Source organism: Gigantopelta aegis, chromosome 2 (genome assembly GCF_016097555.1).
Source record: "Gigantopelta aegis isolate Gae_Host chromosome 2, Gae_host_genome, whole genome shotgun sequence".
NCBI lineage: Eukaryota > Metazoa > Mollusca > Gastropoda > Neomphalida > Peltospiridae > Gigantopelta > Gigantopelta aegis.
This window is the reverse complement of record NC_054700.1, coordinates 5645072-5664242: the sequence shown is the minus strand read 5'-3', so window position 1 is coordinate 5664242 and position 19171 is coordinate 5645072. Positions and strand designations below refer to the sequence as shown.

The 19171-nt window shown below is 37.0% G+C and overlaps 1 protein-coding gene across 2 annotated transcripts in view; it reads right to left on the bottom strand.

Annotated features, from left to right (window-relative positions):
- The window catches only part of LOC121380361 (small conductance calcium-activated potassium channel protein 2-like), a 165472-nt gene that overhangs the window by 18161 nt on the left and 128140 nt on the right, over positions 1-19171 (bottom strand). For both annotated transcript variants that reach the window (XM_041509145.1, XM_041509153.1), the window contains exons 5-7: positions 4497-4607; positions 2365-2492; positions 1630-1699 (exon numbers count right to left, since the gene is read on the bottom strand). In XM_041509145.1, coding sequence (XP_041365079.1) covers positions 1630-1699; positions 2365-2492; positions 4497-4607 — 309 coding nt within the window. The remainder of the gene's footprint in view (positions 1-1629; positions 1700-2364; positions 2493-4496; positions 4608-19171) is intronic.

The following is a 19171-nucleotide window of genomic DNA, read 5'->3' as shown; positions in this document are numbered from 1 at the left end:
GAAAACAAAGCGCAATGGGTCGTAGATACTTAAGAACGATTGCTGATACTGATGTCTCTGGGCTGAAATCAAAACGGCAGGCCTATATATGAGCGCTTTGCGAATTATTGAAACGCTTCATTAACTGCGATGTGATCCTGGCAAAGAACTCGGGCAAGAGATAAAAGTAAGAAGACAAAACGATTAATAACTTCGTTATACGCGTCATTAGAAATAGTTTGCCAATGAAAAGTCAAAACTATATAGGTTAACAGATTAACAACATTTCAGAATTCATCTCTATCAAAGAGAGAGAGAGAGAGAGAGAGAGAGAGAGAGAGAGAGAGAGAGAGAGAGAGAGAGAGAGAGAGAGAGAGAGGGTGGGGATATACAGACAGACAGGTAAAGACACTAACAGATAAGAGAGAGAGAGAGAGAGAGAGAGAGAGAGAGAGAGAGAGAGAGAGAGAGAGAGAGAGAGAGAGAGAGAGAGAGGGAGAGGGGAGGGGGGAGATACAGATAGACGGGTAAAGACACTCTAACAGATAATAGAGAAAGTGACAGATAAGAGAGAGCGGGGGGGGGGGGGGGGGGTAATGATAATAAAAACAAAACTACAGTCGTCATTTTGAATTTAATAGCGTCTTAAAATAATTTTAATAAAATATCGACAAGGATCCTTGAAAACTGGTAAAATGTTTTGCGCTGCATGAATAAACATTTTCACTATCAACGTATTAACATAATATATGCTTAAGACTGCACTGGAAACGTATATTTTAAAGGATAACCTAAATAATTATTTTGATATTCGCAAAAAAAAAATTCGGCAACCAACATCAGTGAATATTTATTATATGTTTTCTGTTTGGAAGGGAGGGTGGTCGTACCGAATATTCAGGACCATTTAGTAGACAATACTTCGCTTTTTTATGTCAGTAGCACGAGAATTAGAAAAACACCAAGAAATGGAGAAAGTGTCGCACTCCAAATGCACACCGTACACTGCAACGCCCCCAACACAACACTGCATAAACACACGGCAATGGGGTTGTAGTATGCACTAGAGTAGGGGAGGTAACTGCACTATATCGACTTGCTACGCATTCCTGTGGCAAGTCCAAAATCTAGAAAAACTCCCTGTCTAATGCAACACATCCTATCAACTGTCGAAAAAACACGTTATTGAGGTGGCAACACTGTGCAATGAATAACACAATCTGTATGCATCTACGCATCAATGTATGTATCTATGTATGTATGTTTGTTTTGTGTGTGTGTGTGTGTGTGTGTGTGTGTGTGTATTGATGTATGAATAAATATTGTATGTATGTATGTGTGTGTATATATGCATGGATCAGTGTATTTGTATGTGTGTGAAGGTGTGTATATGTGTGTGGGTATCAGTTGGATAAATTTGGTTAGATATGTTGGTATGTATGTATGTAGGTAATTTTGTATGCATATATGTATGCACATAGGTATATGTACGTATGTGTGTCTATCCGTCTCTTTGTCTTTAATATTACTAACATTTACAATATGTGTTTCATTAGACACTATGAATCTAACTAGACGTCCTTTACGCTAGTATGTATATGACTAAAATCCACTGATCCACAAATAAAAACTCGGGTTCCGAGTACAAACCTTCGCCATATCGATCAACGTGCTGGCGTTTTCCATCAGTTTCCTCTGCTCCATTTTAACTCTCCGTAAACTAATAATATACAGACACAAATTTTTATTAGAAATAAAATCGTCAACAGTAGATAGGTCAATCAAATTGTGATGGATCCAATTTTTGTTTTTATCACAACACATATATGCAAGTTATGATGATGCATCACTGAAAAAAGAGAATAGTAACTGAATTCATATTATGTTTGTACATGTACGTACCTACATATCAAACACAACACAAAATAATAGTTTCATAATTCGACTCTCTCCCTGCCTCCCCCCTCCCTCCCTCCGTCCGTCCGTCCGTCCGTCCGTCCGTCCGTCCGTCTCTCTCTCTCTCTCTCTCTCTCTCTCTCTCTCTCTCTGTTACTCTGTCTCCGTATCTGTCTCTCTCTCGCTCACTCTCTCTGTGTCTGTTTCTCTCTCTCTCTGTCTCAGTCTGTCTCTCTCTCTCTTTCTCTGTCTGTCTGTCTCTCTCTCTCTGTATGTCTGTCTCTCTCTCTGTCTCTCTCTCTCTCTCTCTCTCTCTCTCTCTCTCTCTCTCTCTCTCTCTCTCTCTCTCTCTCTCTCACACACACACACACACACACACACACCCTCTCGCACCATCTCCCTCAGTAATAGGTTATTATGCACCAATCGCAAAACAAGTACAGTCACAAATAGTCTATAATAACTGAGGTTCCACGACAGACAACTCACCAGTGTATGGCCTGAAGAAACTTGCGTTGATGCGTCCGCACACGACTTGCGTTCACCTTCTTGACGACTTTTGTGTATTTATATATAAGCCACGTCTCGCGTAAAACATTGGCGGCTGAATTCTTCAACTGCAAAGAACATAAACATGTTACTATTGCAGGAGCAGATCCAGAAAATATTTTGCGGAAGGGACTAACAGGGAAACACATTTAAAAGACGGAATAAAAGGGCACATGCATAGTAAAACACATGTTGTAGAGGTGGTGTGTGGGAGGGCCCAGGGAAATGAATTGAAAATGGGGCGGACGTTCCCTTCTTCTCTCCTCCGACATAAATACCCGATTAACCAGTTATATTATATTGTCAATATTCTAATTTTTTACGTAATCATTTGTAGAAACCTTTTTTTTTAAACTTTTTATTTTGCATAGACCCTTTTTAAGGATTTTTTGTAAATTTAAGTTTTACTTACTTTAAGTTTATTTAACCATCAATTAAGTATTTTTACCTAATCATTTGTATAAACGTTTTAAACCTTATTTTATTTTATTATTATTATTATTTTAACACTCCCCCACTCCCTCTCGTTCTAAGTACAGTTTCTGGTCCTGGTCAGAAATCGTGTTCGCAACGAGCGTGCTTGAACATTAAATTGATATAAGCACGTTAATTCCCGACATCTGACCTGACAGTCATTTGTGGGCATACATACATACATACAAACATATTTTTGTGTGTTCATATTATTATACAATCTGTATGTATAACTGTATACCGAATGTTTGACATCCAATATCCGATTATTAATATACCAATGTGCTCTAGCGATGTCGTTAAACAAAACAGACTTTCGTATAACTGTAAAACACAAACACTTGTTATAATTTAGTTCTTTTTGTGTCAACATTCTCTGTTTTGTGTTAGATATAACTGTAAAAATTAGAAAAAAAGGTATTTGAATGTTAAACATTTAGTACTATTTGTATTAACATTCTCTGTTTTGTATTAGATATAACTATGGAAATGGAAGAATCGAAAACAAAAGGTATAAATTTGAATATAAAACTTTTTTCGTGTTAGACTTCAGAACTGTGTGTGTGAATATTCTCTTTTTTGTGTTAGATATATCTGTACAAATAGAAAATAAAAAGTATTTTACGTGTTAATATATAACTGTAAAAATTACATTTTTTTTTTTACCAAGAGTACACTACAGTATGTGCACTATAATATTCGATGGACAATTTGAGTTAATGTGAAACTAGGTCACTAGAATATAGTATTAGTACCACTGGTGTCTGGTCACGCGCTCCTTCATTAGGGATTTCAAGGGTTTCAGTGTTAAAACAAGTCATCAATATCCATGACAGTTATTCCCCTTCATGCTCTTTAGCTATATCTGACAGCGCAACGGATGTATTCTGTCTACGGAACTCATTAATCTGCACAATATATTGCTTCCATCTGAGAATTGCGTGATTATTTGTACCCATTAATTCCCCCTCTTTCTGTCGCCCCCTTTACTTCATTTCCTTAATTGCGTGATCATTTGTAACCACTCTCTCACTCACTCACTCACTCTCTCTCTCTCTCTCTCTCTCTCTCTCTCTCTCTCTCTCTCTCTCTCTCTCTCTCTCTCTCTCTCTCTCTCTCTTAGTCAGCTTGCCCGTATACAAAACATTTGTATTTGTAAAATGAAGGGGAAACCTTAATATAAGCATACATCTGTTGGCAAATCTTTAAACCGCATATTTGATGGTATGTCCTGTCTGTCAATGGGAATGTGCATACAAAAGATCTCTTGCTGCTAATGGAAAAACATAACGGGTTTCCATGACCATGAATCAAAAACGACCATGATGATTAATAAATCAATGTTCTCTAACGATGTCGTTAAACAAAACAAACTTTAATGTGATAGTAAATATTGTTTAAATAATGTTTTAACCAGGGGAAGTGTAGCTCACCGGTAGAACTTTGCCTGGCGTGCGAGGGGCCATAGGACCCGTCTATATCGCTCTACCTGTTGTCTTATTGATCTTTGTGTGCGTGCATGTGCGTTTGTGTACGTGCGCGCGCATGTGGTATGTGCTGTCGTGTCCGATTTTTGTCAGATTGCACAAAATACGTACCTGTTTTGATAACTGTGTGTCCATCATGAAATTATGAACATGTTTCTCCGCTCTGCTAAGTTCGAGTTTTCTTGCTATCACAGCTACAACCAAGGCCGTGCTTCCTGCACCCTGAAAGAGAAATACTTGTAATTATACCATCTGTAGCAATGCGAAGTCATTTCTCTGAAACATTTATTTATTTTTAATTATTATTGGTAGAGTAGCAAGGCGTTATTTCTGCAGGTGGAGAAGGATATAGCTCGGTCGGAATGCGCTCACCTGGGGTGCTTGGGTCGTAGGATAGTGGTATGTGCTGTCCTGTCCGTGGTGAAGTGCTCATAAAAGAAACTCAAAGCATACTTCCAGCATACTTTAATTATACTATAAAGCATTTTTTTAATGAGTATAAACAAATGAGGCAGGAGTTAACTAAAGCGATTGAACTAAAATTTACAGTTTGATTAACTGATCGTCGGCTTTTGGTGTAAAAGTCACGAATGACTGGCAGGAACGGGAAAAACAGTCAGAGAATGGGCCCACCAAGGCGGTTCGATCCTACGATCCAGTCACTTTAGGCCAACACTCTACCGACCGAGCTAGATTCCGCCCAATATATGACCTAGAACAACTTGTACCAGAATAACCTATTAGTTGTTCGCTATACACAGTGAACTGTGTATGTCATTAGACAGCACTTAGTAGCTTTGAGATTCACTAATTTTAGATTCCTGCAACAACTCAGGATGCACTTACAGAAATTGAAAGGGCCGATATATGAAGATCAGTCCATTAAAAGTTGATATGGTTCATTAAGGCTCCTAGGCACTGACTGACTGACTGACTCACTCACTGACTCACTCACTTTCTGACTGACTGACTGACTGACTCCCTCTCTCCCTCACTGACTCACTCACGGATTGACTGACTGCTGGGCTGACTGACTGCTTAGCTGACTGACTGACTGACTGACTGACTGACTGATCGATCCATCCATCGGTCAGTACACATATTTATACATATTTTATTATTTTTAAATGGATGTTCAACATTTTAGGCCCTTTTGATAAAATAAAACACTATTATTGTCTTGCGTGTAAGTGACCATACAACTGTAAACTGTATTGAATCTACGGTCCCTGCCATTGACGTAGACAGTTATCTCGACAGAGAACGTTCTCTACCACTCACCTGTGGTTCATTGCCGATGTTGTTTGTTTCAGGATTATTTAAGATTTAAACTTTAAAAAGTACATTAAGTGAAGAAAAACGTCAAGTAGTTAAATGATGACCTGTTGTAATGACGTCAGTATGCAATTATCTATTCTCGACACACCTGATCCTAATGTCGATCTATGGAGACCAGCATCAAGAAAAAACAACAATCCCATTTACATACTTTTTAAAATGACTTTGTAAATATAATGTTTGATAATGGTAAGCGTAAAATATTTATTAAAAATACAAACAGAGCTAGGAGTTCAAATATTTCCTTGTTTCCAAAATCCAGAATTCTATAAACTAGCATTGACCTAATGTGACAAAAGACAAGAAAACCAATTCCATTTAAAACAAAGTGTCATGAAAAATATAAATGATTATTAATGAAAAACAGGCCTATAATTTCTAATCTTTTCTTGTTTCATTCACAATGACAAACGCCAAAGTTCTGTAACAACATGTCTAGATTTTGACATCTTTTTTTCCAGACAATGATTCCAGAATTCTATAATAAACATTGGTCTAAGGAAAGAAAAGTCAAAAAAGAACATTCCCATTTAAAACAAATATCCATTCGACTCTGCATTGAGCAGAGATACGGTATTAATCACGCATAGCGGATTTATCTTTCATATTTTGTAATAAATGGCCTATATTCCAGAGTTCTGTAATAAAATTGGTCTAAGAAGATATTAGACAAAGAAGAAGAAAAAAACAAAAAATACATAAAAAACAAAAACAAATCCATTTAAAACAAAATGTCATGGAAAACATAAATGATTCATAATGACATTCACCTGTAGCAACAGACCTAGATTTAAAAAAAAAAATTCTAGATTCCAGAATTCTATAATAAGCACTGACCTGAGAAGACAATAGAAAAGAAAGAACCCCCCCCCCCCCCCCCAATCTTTTGAAAACACAGATGTCATTAAAACATAATGGATTCATAATGACAAACACCAAGGTTTTATTTTTTTAAAGCAGACCTAGATGTTCAAATCTTTCATTGTTTCCAGACTCCAAAATTCTATAATAAGCATTGGTTTAAGGAGACGATAGAAAACAAAGAAACAAATCCATTTGAAACATAAATAATTCATAAGAAAAAGCACCAAAGTTGTGTAAGAGCAGGCCAAGAGTTTCTAGTTCGACAAAAGTCAAGAAAGAACATTTTCATTGAATTCAAATACCAATTCCACTCTACAGAGATACGGTATTAATCAAGCATAATTTTACAACAGGCCTAAATATTCAAATCTTTGTTTCTAGATTCCAGAATTCTATAATAGATACAATAGAAAAGAAAGAAAAAGCAATTCCACTTAAAACAAAATATCACGGTAAACATAAATGATTCACAATGACAAGTAGCAAAGTTTTGAGAAACAAGCCTACATTATCGCATTTCTGTTTCTAGATTCCTGAATTCTATAATAAGAACAGGTCCAAGGAGACAAAAGTCAAGAAAGAAAGAATTGCATTGCCCCCCCATTCCTCGTGTTAGAGGTTACACAGATCACGAGTCTGGAAGCCACGCGACGTGGGACCTTTCATGTAATCGGAGTTGCGTATTACCATCGTGTAAACAACGTAAACAGGGTCAGATTGGACTTCCCACGAGAAAACCTGCTTGTACACGACAATAATGTGAACCAGCTGACAGGAGGGAACACGCCCAGCGCACAGTTTCTGGCTGGAGCGGCGAAATGTGGCAGCAAGCTCCCAGATTATTACAAACCCAAGCCGTTGCCCACACACTCGCAATTACCCAACATTCCTCGTCTGGTGTCTAATGAACACTGCTCCAACCTTGTAACCGTTACTCATTCTGAGACTAAACGTGTACCGACTGCTAAACGTGGTTTCAGTATTCAAGTTGCTAAGGGCAATGAGACTATTTTACAAGAGGGTTGGGGGGAGTGGGTAGAGCAAGACAGATAGAGAGTCTAATGCAGTAGCGGATCCAGGGGGGTGGGGGTCCAGGGGTCCGGATCTCCAATTTTAAAAACCGACCATAACTTTAAGGGGAAACGTGATTATATTAACTGTTATGTGTAAAAGGAGAGATCAGTCATCATATTTGGACCCTCCCCTTTTCAGAAATCCTGCATCCGCGCCTGTAGTGGGCTTTTTTTCAGATTTCACATAATGTAATTAGAAATTATTTCCAATAAATCCAAGCAGTTATATACACGTAAAGATGAAAATTCAAGCCTGCATTAAAACAAACCACCCCAAAAAACAAACACAATAAATTAACACTCCTCCACCACCCCCACCAACACCTGAAAAAACACACAAAAAACAATACACCCCAGACATATGAATCAATGAATGCATGTTTAACGACACTCAAGCACGAAAAATACATCGGCTGTTGGACTAAGGTAAATGCATAACCTCAAACATATGAGAGAGATTAAAGCAAGATTGAACGACTAAACCATTAACGTATTCAGAATTGTATCTCTGCATAAGACAAAATTCAATGGATGTTTTCACAAGGTTCCCATGAATTACATGTATGTAACTACTTCTCCCCAAGGCAATACATGTCCCTACTCCGACTCCCTTTACTGTCTCTTCCAAACTCAAAGAACTGTATGAAATATAGAATCTACGTGATAGTTTGCCTTCAAAATGTCTGCAACATTTATACCCAGACTGGATGAATATTAAATTAGATTTATAATCTGTATCACAGACAATGCTTTTCTGTGCGTAAATCCACGAGGTGGGCGAAATGTCAAAGTGAACGGTTTCAACATTGACTCATTATGTCGAACACCGCTGATATATATCTCACTCGCTTACTGCTATTAGGAAGATTTTACATTAGCATATAACATGACCTTTTATTTTTTATATACATTTTTAAAAAGGTCATGAGCAATTCAGTGTGACTGGTGTCCTATTATGAGTTTTCATTTCCTGGAAAACAAGGCAGTAATTGCAGTATTAGGCAATATGTTTTGGAGGCCATGTATCCGTGTTCATTTTGTATAGTGTTCACATAAACGAAAATAATCGACTAAAATAGTCTTTTAGAAATGATCCTAAAATGAACGATGACCCCGACAGTAATTACGGTACCTACGATATGAACAGTCGTATGAATAGTCGTATGCATAGTCGTAGGTTAGGAGCTTTACCGACAGCAGGTTGTTTTACCATTCGTCTTACGCCGTTGAAGAACGTCCTGAATGTAATAAAGTTCTGTTCTGAATGAAAAAAACCCCAAATATTGCCATCGGTTGAGGAGATAATGTTTGCTTTATAAGGTACGTTTATTCCTTACAAAAATTACTGGTTTAAAATTGTAGTAGGCAGGCTCAAAATTGCCGTAGGTGAATATTTATTATACTGCAAAAAAAAAAAAAATTCTTATGTTCGAGCCCTGAAATGAATCGTGAAAACAAGGAAGAAAGGAAATGTTTTATTCAATGACACACTCAACACATTTTATCTACGGTTATATGGCGTCAGACATATGGTTAAGGACCACACAGATATTGAGAGAGAAAACCCGCTGTCGCCACTTCATGGGCTACTGTTTTCGATTAGCAGCAAGAGATATTTTATATGCACCATCCCACAGACAGGATAGTACATACTACAGCCTTTGTTACACCAGTTGTGGAGCACTGGCTGGAACGAGAAATAGCCCAATGGGTCTACTGACGGGAATCGATCCTAGACCGACCGCGCACCAATCGAACGCTTTACCACTGGGCTACGTCCCGCGCCCATGAAAACACAGCATATATATTAACACATTGACGTTTCGTTTCTTCTTCAGTGTTCGTTAAAGCGTTCTGAATCTTTCAGTGGCTAAATCCACATTGTAAATAACAAATTTCTGTACCCGGCCTTGATCGTCTTCTCGTTACAAATACACAATTGGCCCATAACCTCTTTCTGCCACGGTACATCTTACCAGTTCTGATATATGGCTTCGCGCACGTCAACGAGCCCATTCGTATTATGCACTTTGGAGTTTGAGTTATTATTTTTGTCAGTCCGCGTGGAAGCGGTCGGTCAAATGAACTGTGATTAATAGATATTCAATTACAGATAAACCAACTTGTGTGGCTGTGATGCCCCTGGATATTGGCCGAGACGTCATACGTTCATATTGGAATAAAGACGATGATGTATGTTCGTGACTTCCCGGTTCACAAAGACGTGACGCTATTTGGGTTTTAATTGAAAGATCACACGTTAGTGAGAGCTAAAAGGCCAAACTAACCGATCAACGTATAAATCAACAAGTCAACGGCTGTGGTCCTAAAACCTTGCAGATGTTGTATTCATTCGAAGAGGTGATATTTGGCAAATTGTATTAATTACTTTGTGATCACTTTAAAACACAATGCAGGGCCGTTCCTAGCTTAAAGTAACTAGGGCTGGGGGTGGGGTAGGACAGTAAAAATCACCAAGGCCTTCTCCAGCAAGAAAAATGGCATTTTTAAATTAAAAGATAAGACACTATTTCGTATTACGATGGCAGCAGGCCATTCTAAAGCAGGGACGTAGTTATTAATTTTTGCTTTGAAACATAAAGTTTATACCTTCAGCTATATGCCTAAAAAAATTACAACTAAATAATTCCATTTATTAGTAGACTTTTGAAATTATATTTTAGGGTGGAATCTTGAGTGTGTAACACGCATTAACTAGTGACGTCGCTGTTTTATGCGTACACATTCTACACACTAAGTGCACACAGAATTATTTGTGGTCAAAGATGGTGGCCATGCTATATTTAGCCACAAATTATTCAGGCTACGTCCCCCCCCCCCCCCATCCCTCCCGTCATCCAGTGTAGGACTTTTAAAAATTATTATTCTAGAGTTAATTATGGAATGATTATGCATGGAATCGATTAATTTGTAGTTATTTATTACAAATAAATGTGAAAATAACGAAATATTGTAATTTCAACTTTGACATAGGACCTATAAGAGTCCGGCAGAAGACATCGCCTGTTGGTACCAGCGGTGGACTGAGATGGCAGACCGCACTGTTAAGCACACTGATACTGGGATCGCAATTGATGAGGAATCAGGTAATTCAATATTATGAAACATGAGGTCTCCCAGAGTCAGTGTGTGACTCCGCATTCTGACGGCAAATTAATGTTATTCCTCTCAAGTGTCTGCGGACTGGATACTGCCGGCCCGTCGATTAATTATCAATCGCGGATGAATCGATGTGCTACAAGCTGAGAGGAGGAAATAGTCTCCAAAGTGAATTATTTGGCATGCACCTCATGCATGCGCTGCCACTGGTGTTATAATCAGAGGTTCAGATTCATTAGCAAGACAAAACGGACGATCCATAGAATGCAGAACTGTTCTGCTAAAGTCCACTGGACGAAGTCTACCAGGGCATCAGCAAAACAAAAGTACAAATATTGCTGGTATCAATACACCAAATAGCATCTCACAGGAACCATGTTCGAATTTAAACAAATATTTTTTGTTTTGTTTAACGACACTAGTAGAGCACATTTATTTAATCATAGGTTATTGGATGTCAAACATACGGTCATTTTGACAGTCATAGAGAGAAAACCATCTACATTGTTCCACTAGTAGCAAGGGATCTTTTATATACACCATCTCACAGACAGCATAGCACATACCACGACCTTTGGTATACCAGTCTTGGTGCATTGGCTGGAACGAGAAATAGCCCAATTGGCCCACCGACGGGGATCGATTCTAGACCGACAGCGCATCAGGCGTGCGCTTTACCACTGGACTACGTCCCGCCCTCCATATTCGAAGTGCACCCAACACTTTTAATACCAGTTAACACTACAAGTTCTTCCATTGGTGATACATGACACAGTGTTTGTTATTATAAAATGTTGGTTCATCTGGGCAGTAAATTCCTGTAGTTTAATTCGAACTAGTCTCAATCTACCAACTACCATTGCGCTTGAAACATGAGCGGGGTTCTACTACAACATTTGATGGCAGTTCTTGTGTTGAACTAGGGCAGTCAAAGACGCCTGAAACATGCAGCTTAACCCCCTTCCCTCCCTCCCCTTTCTGATTTACTTTAAATGTGAAGGGTGACAGTTGATTGAAACGTTGCGTGTGACAGTTATAGCCACGTATGCTGCCCTTGTCGTCAGTGGGATTTTGTGTGGTGGTTTATGCTCTATAAACCTGTCGCAGGCATTAAGGGGTCTGGATCAATGGTAAGGCTCTAGCTAGGAGAAATTGTGGTATGTGCTCCTTTGTGATAGGGGTATCCTACATAGAGGCAGCGGTTTCATCTCTCCCACTTATGACCAAATGTAAAAAAAAAAAAAAAAAAATCTTTTCTTTCCGAATTACATAGGATTTGTTTTCGTTTTTGTGTGAGTTTATTAAGTCAAGTGATAATACCATCATTCGCAGCGTTGTTTACGTTTCCGTTATCAATAATTCAGTGACTGGCAAGGTCATTCAAAAATAGGTTACTATGCTGAAACGATTTTTCATATCATCAACTGAAAAAAGTAATGATAAAAAATTTACACAATAACGAAAGAAAGAGATCAGTGACTTTAAATATTAACGTGGTCTGGACCATGATACACTATATGTATAAGAACAAAAATGTAGCCATACGCATTTGCTTTTAAAGAAAAAAGCAACATGACAATGTTCATGAAATATTAACATGATCCATGACAAGACAAATATTTCTATGTAATAACACCAGTTTTTTTTCGATTTGTTTTTTCCATAACCATAAAACCGTTGCTTTGAGGAATTGAGCTCTACAAAATTTAACGGAATGCTCTTAGTCAAATATTTCATTTTCAAAAAACTGTCAAAGGTATGAAGCAGACAGAGGTCGAAATAACGACGTTTGATATAATATACGATATTCTATAATACATGATTCCACAATGTAACATTATTGTATATGCGTTAACACGATTCTAGAATTATGTATTTCTCTTAAGCTAGATCACATATGGACGTGTAAACAACTTGCCAAACTAAATAAGTTTTACCGTTATCGTAATATACAAAACCATAAATACACGTATCTCCAAATGATTGAAGAACAAGACATGATACCCTGGCCCTCAAAGACGTTTGAATATATAATAACAGAAGATTTTTTTTTTTTTCATTTCAATTTATTTTCATGCTTTTATTCAAATAATGTACAAGCTTAGCTACCTGGGCTGTTTGTCAAGGACAGGATCTAATGGTTAGTAATAAATGGTTAGAAAGAGAGGTTTCGCAACCATGCCGTTACTGTTACGGATAGTGATAGGTCACCACTGTCAGTGTAGTTGGTGACGTCACAGCCGTTTGCTTCCCACGCTTTACGATAAAAAGGTCTGTTACACTTAATAAATGTCGTGGCTAATGCGTAATTAAAAAACACAAACTTATGAGTCTACCGCCATCTTTTTGTCACTAACCGTGCCGATCTACGAAATTAGCTAAACGATTAGTACTGTTACCGAATCATATTGGGCCTAATTTGAGAAGCCTGGTTGTTTTGTTTTTATCTTAAACGCCTGTACTTATTGTACAAAAAATAAAAGTGTATTTATTTATGTATTGCCAACGGATAATAGTATTCGCACAACTAATCAATGTCACATATTACTACCAATCAGAGCCGCAGCTGTTTCTTTTTTTGTTTTTTTACTTCGTAAATATTTGACGGTGCACCTCGAACTTTGACATGGAGAGTTCTTATTTGGTACAATGCGAATCTGAGGCCAGTATAGAATACATGCAACATGCATGCAAATAATACTACATTGCCATCTGTCTTGACGGCTAGGCGTTCACATCTTGACAGGCAGAGTTAATATTACTTTCAAAAGATGTTGCAATATAAGTGGACTCCATGTGGACAATGACCGCCAAGGCAACACAGAACAGATATGGCAGGAGAGTCAATATCACTTTAGCTTAGCAGACGACAAACGGCAACAGGCTAGCGGCGGAAAGTAATAAGAAAACGGACATTATTTCCGCTAAAACTACTTAAGTCTGGATGCGAAGATCGTCGACAAGTGAAGTCTATTGTCCCTTGTTCGACCTGTGTGTACCGCACAAACGGGTATTCAGCGAAGGCACTGTCATTGACTAAACTGATTATCTATACAGTCTTTAACCAGTCTCATCCTAATCTCTATACAGTCTTTAACCAGTCTCGTTCTAATCTCTATACAGTCTTTAACCAGTCTCATCCTAATCTCTATACAGTCTTTAACCAGTCTCATCCTAATATCTATACATCATTTAACCAGTCTCATCCTAATCTCTATACAGTCTTTAACCAGTCTCATCCTAATCTCTATACAGTCTTTAACCAGTCTCATCCTAATCTCTATACAGTCTTTAACCAGTCTCATCCTAATCTCTATACAGTCTTTAACCAGTCTCATCCTAATCTCTATACAGTCTTTAACCAGTCTCATTCTAATATCTATACAGTCTTTAACCAATATCATCCTAATATCTATACAGTCTTTAACCAGTCTCATCCTAATCTCTATACAGTCTTTAACCAGTCTCATCCTAATATCTATACAGTCTTTAACCAGTCTCATCCTAATCTCTATACAGTCTTTAACCAGTCTCATCCTAATATCTATACAGTCTTTAACCAGTCTCATCCTAATATCTATACAGTCTTTAACCAGTCTCATCCTAATCTCTATACAGTCTTTAACCAGTCTCATCCTAATCTCTATACAGTCTTTAACCAGTCTCATCCTAATCTCTATACAGTCTTTAACCAGTCTCATCCTAATCTCTATACAGTCTTTAACCAGTCTCATCCTAATATCTATACAGTCTTTAACCAGTCTCATCCTAATCTCTATACAGTCTTTAACCAGTCTCATCCTAATATCTATACAGTCTTTAACCAGTCTCATCCTAATATCTATACAGTCTTTAACCAGTCTCATCCTAATCTCTATACAGTCTTTAACCAGTCTCATCCTAATCTCTATACATCATTTAACCAGTCTCATCCTAATATCTATACAGTCTTTAACCAGTCTCATCCTAATCTCTATACAGTCTTTAACCAGTCTCATCCTAATCTCTATACAGTCTTTAACCAGTCTCATCCTAATCTCTATACAGTCTTTAACCAGTCTCATCAGTCTAATCATCTATACAGTCTTTAACCAGTCTCATCCTAATCTCTATACAGTCTTTAACCAGTCTCATCCTAATCTCTATACAGTCTTTAACCAGTCTCATCCTAATATCTATACAGTCTTTAACCAGTCTCATCCTAATATCTATACAGTCTTTAACCAGTCTCATCCTAATATCTATACAGTCTTTAACCAGTCTCATCCTAATATCTATACAGTCTTTAACCAGTCTCATCCTAATATCTATACAGTCTTTACCCAGTCTCATCCTAATATCTATACAGTCTTTAACCAGTCTCAATCCTAATATCTATACATCATTTAACCAATATCATCCTAATATCTATACAGTCTTTAACCAGTCTCATCCTAATATCTATACAGTCTTTAACCAATATCATCCTAATCTCTATACAGTCTTTAACCAGTCTCATCCTAATATCTATACAGTCTTTAACCAGTCTCATCCTAATATCTATACAGTCTTTAACCAGTCTCATCCTAATATCTATACAGTCTTTAACCAGTCTCATCCTAATCTCTATACAGTCTTTAACCAGTCTCATCCTAATATCTATACAGTCTTTAACCAGTCTCATCCTAATATCTATACAGTCTTTAACCAGTCTCATCCTAATCTCTATACAGTCTTTAACCAGTCTCATCCTAATATCTATACAGTCTTTAACCAGTCTCATCCTAATATCTATACAGTCTTTAACCAGTCTCATCCTAATATCTATACAGTCTTTAACCAGTCTCATCCTAATTTCTATACATCATTTAACCAATATCATCCTAATCTCTATACAGTCTTTACCCAGTCTCATCCTAATATCTATACAGTCTTTAACCAGTCTCATTCTAATCTCTATACAGTCTTTAACCAGTCTCATCCTAATCTCTATACAGTCTTTAACCAGTCTCATCCTAATCTCTATACAGTCTTTAACCAGTCTCATTCTAATTTCTATACATCATTTAACCAATATCATCCTAATCTCTATACAGTCTTTACCCAGTCTCATTCTAATATCTATACAGTCTTTAACCAGTCTCATCCTAATCTCTATACAGTCTTTAACCAGTCTCATTCTAATTTCTATACATCATTTAACCAATATCATCCTAATCTCTATACAGTCTTTACCCAGTCTCATTCTAATATCTATACAGTCTTTAACCAGTCTCATCCTAATCTCTATACAGTCTTTAACCAGTCTCATTCTAATTTCTATACATCATTTAACCAATATCATCCTAATCATCTATACAGTCTTTACCCAGTCTCATCCTAATATCTATACAGTCTTTAACCAGTCTCATTCTAATCTCTATACAGTCTTTACCCAGTCTCATCCTAATATCTATACAGTCTTTAACCAGTCTCATCCTAATCTCTATACAGTCTTTAACCAGTCTCATCCTAATCTCTATACAGTCTTTAACCAGTCTCATCCTAATCTCTATACAGTCTTTAACCAGTCTCATCCTAATCTCTATACAGTCTTTAACCAGTCTCATCCTAATCTCTATACAGTCTTTAACCAGTCTCATCCTAATATCTATACAGTCTTTACCCAGTCTCATCCTAATATCTATACAGTCTTTACCCAGTCTCATCCTAATTTCTATACAGTCTTTACCCAGTCTCATCCTAATTTCTATACATCATTTAACCAATATCATCCTAATATCTATACAGTCTTTACCCAGTCTCATCCTAATTTCTATACATCATTTAACCAATATTATCCTAATATCTATACATCATTTAACCAATATCATCCTAATCTCTATACAGTCTTTACCCAGTCTCATCCTAATTACTATACATCATTTAACCAATATTATCCTAATATCTATACATCATTTAACCAGTGTCATTCTAATATCTATACAGTCTGTAACCAGTCTCATCCTAATCTCTATACAGTCTTTAACCAGTCTCATTCTAATTTCTATATATCATTTAACCAATATCATCCTAATATCTATGCAGTCTTTACCCAGTCTCATCCTAATCTCTCTGCAGTCTTTAACCAGTCTCATCCTAATATCTATACAGTCTTTAACCAGTCTCATCATAATCTCTATACAGTCTTTAACCAGTCTCATCCTAATATCTATACAGTCTTTACCCAGTCTCATCCTAATATCTATACAGTCTTTAACCAGTCTCATCCTAATCTCTATACAGTCTTTAACCAGTCTCATCCTAATATCTATACAGTCTTTAACCAGTCTCATCCTAATCTCTATACAGTCTTTAACCAGTCTCATCCTAATATCTATGCAGTCTTTAACCAGTCTCATCCTAATATCTATACAGTCTTTAACCAGTCTCATCCTAATCTCTATACAGTCTTTAACCAGTCTCATCCTAATATCTATACAGTCTTTAACCAGTCTCATCCTAATATCTATACAGTCTTTAACCAGTCTCATCCTAATATCTATACATCATTTAACCAGTCTCATCCTAATATCTATGCAGTCTTTAACCAGTCTCATCCTAATATCTAGGCAGTCTTTACCCAGTCTCATCCTAATATCTATACAGTCTTTAACCAATATCATCCTAATATCTATACATCATTTAACCAGTCTCATCCTAATATCTATACATCATTTAACCAGTCTCATCCTAATATCTATGCAGTCTTTAACCAGTCTCATCCTAATATCTATGCAGTCTTTAACCAGTCAGTTTAACCAGTCTCATCCTAATCTCTATACAGTCTTTAACCAGTCTCATCCTAATCCCTATACAGTCTTTAAAAACCTTTCTGATACTATAAATGTGGGGTTTGACTGCAGTCATTTTCTGTTATTGTTATTGTTCCATCACTATCTTAGGAATTAAACATTATAGCTTTCCGTCTGCTTTTAAAAAAAAAAAAGTTGAAACTATATGCTAACATGCTTCTATCCAGCTATCCAGCAACATATATAGTAATGTTAAATATATTAAAATAGAACGTAAGATTCGTTCATGTATAAAAATAATCCGGTGGAAATTCAGTATAAACGGCGCCACAGTATTAGCAGTTATAGTTTGAACTGTGTTAACGACCATTTATGATTTAATAACAGACCAACACAGCTGCAAAATTACGAGATAAGATTCGGCGTAATGGCGACATTTAATCTGTCTGCACAGAGCTAGTGGCATTTATTGGATGTACGGTGAAATTTCACTTTTCTCATGGTGGTCTAATTTTCATGATATTCGTGGACTAGTGCACGAATTTAAGAAGACACCGGAAATACAAGACATGTGTGTGTGTGTGTGTGTGTGTGTGTGTGTGTGTGTGTGTGTGTGTGTGTGTATATATATATATATGTATGTATGTATGTATATGTGTATGTGTATGTGTATGTGTATGTATATGTATATGTATATGTATATGTATATGTATATGTATATGTATATGTATATGTATATATATATAATGCGAATTTATGAATTTATGATATGACCTTTTCGGACCACGAATTTAAGTACCCAACGAAATGTGTACTGAAGCAAAACCACGAAAATGTAAGCCACCGAAACTAGATTATTTCAGAGTATATCAAATTCGCTATTTCGTCTTGTCTTATCGGTCAGCAAGCCAGTGTAAAATGCCTCCTAATGCTGAAACACGTCTTCACACCGTGCGTAATTGTCAAATGATGTTCAAGAGTTGATACTGGAGGCTACAGATAACTACAATCTCTCTTAACATGTTACAAAAGAGTGTAAGGCATCTCAGATAAGTCTGGAAATAAAGGACCATACTGTGGCTGCACGAGATTTGGCGAGATTATAAACCTAAAGCCCAATGTGATATCATTACCACGCATGCGTGCAGTTGAATTCCTGCTTAATGAAGCGATCGCCGAGGTTTCCTTCACGCCATGTCAATCCCTATTGCTGATAAGGTTAACATTTTCACAAATAAAATTGCTATTTATGAGCAGTGTATCGGCCCATCTAAGCAGTACGCATACAAAAAAGTGTCGAATCTTACATTTAATGTTTCTGAAAGTAAATGAGGTGTTACATGACATTTAAGAAATTTGAAGAATTTTCTTGTATTAGTAAATCTCGTTTTGGCTGACACGATGTAGGTCACAGGCACAGCGCTCGCTTGAGAAGCGATATGTTGTCTAGTCTGTTTTCAGTGCACCACGACTGGTATTTCGAAGGCCGTGGTATGTGCTGTCCTGTCTGTGGGATGGTTCATATAAAAGATTTTTTGCTACTAATGGAAAAATGTACCGTGTTTCCTCTCTAAGACTGTCAACATTGCTAAATGTTTTGACATCCAATAGCCGATGA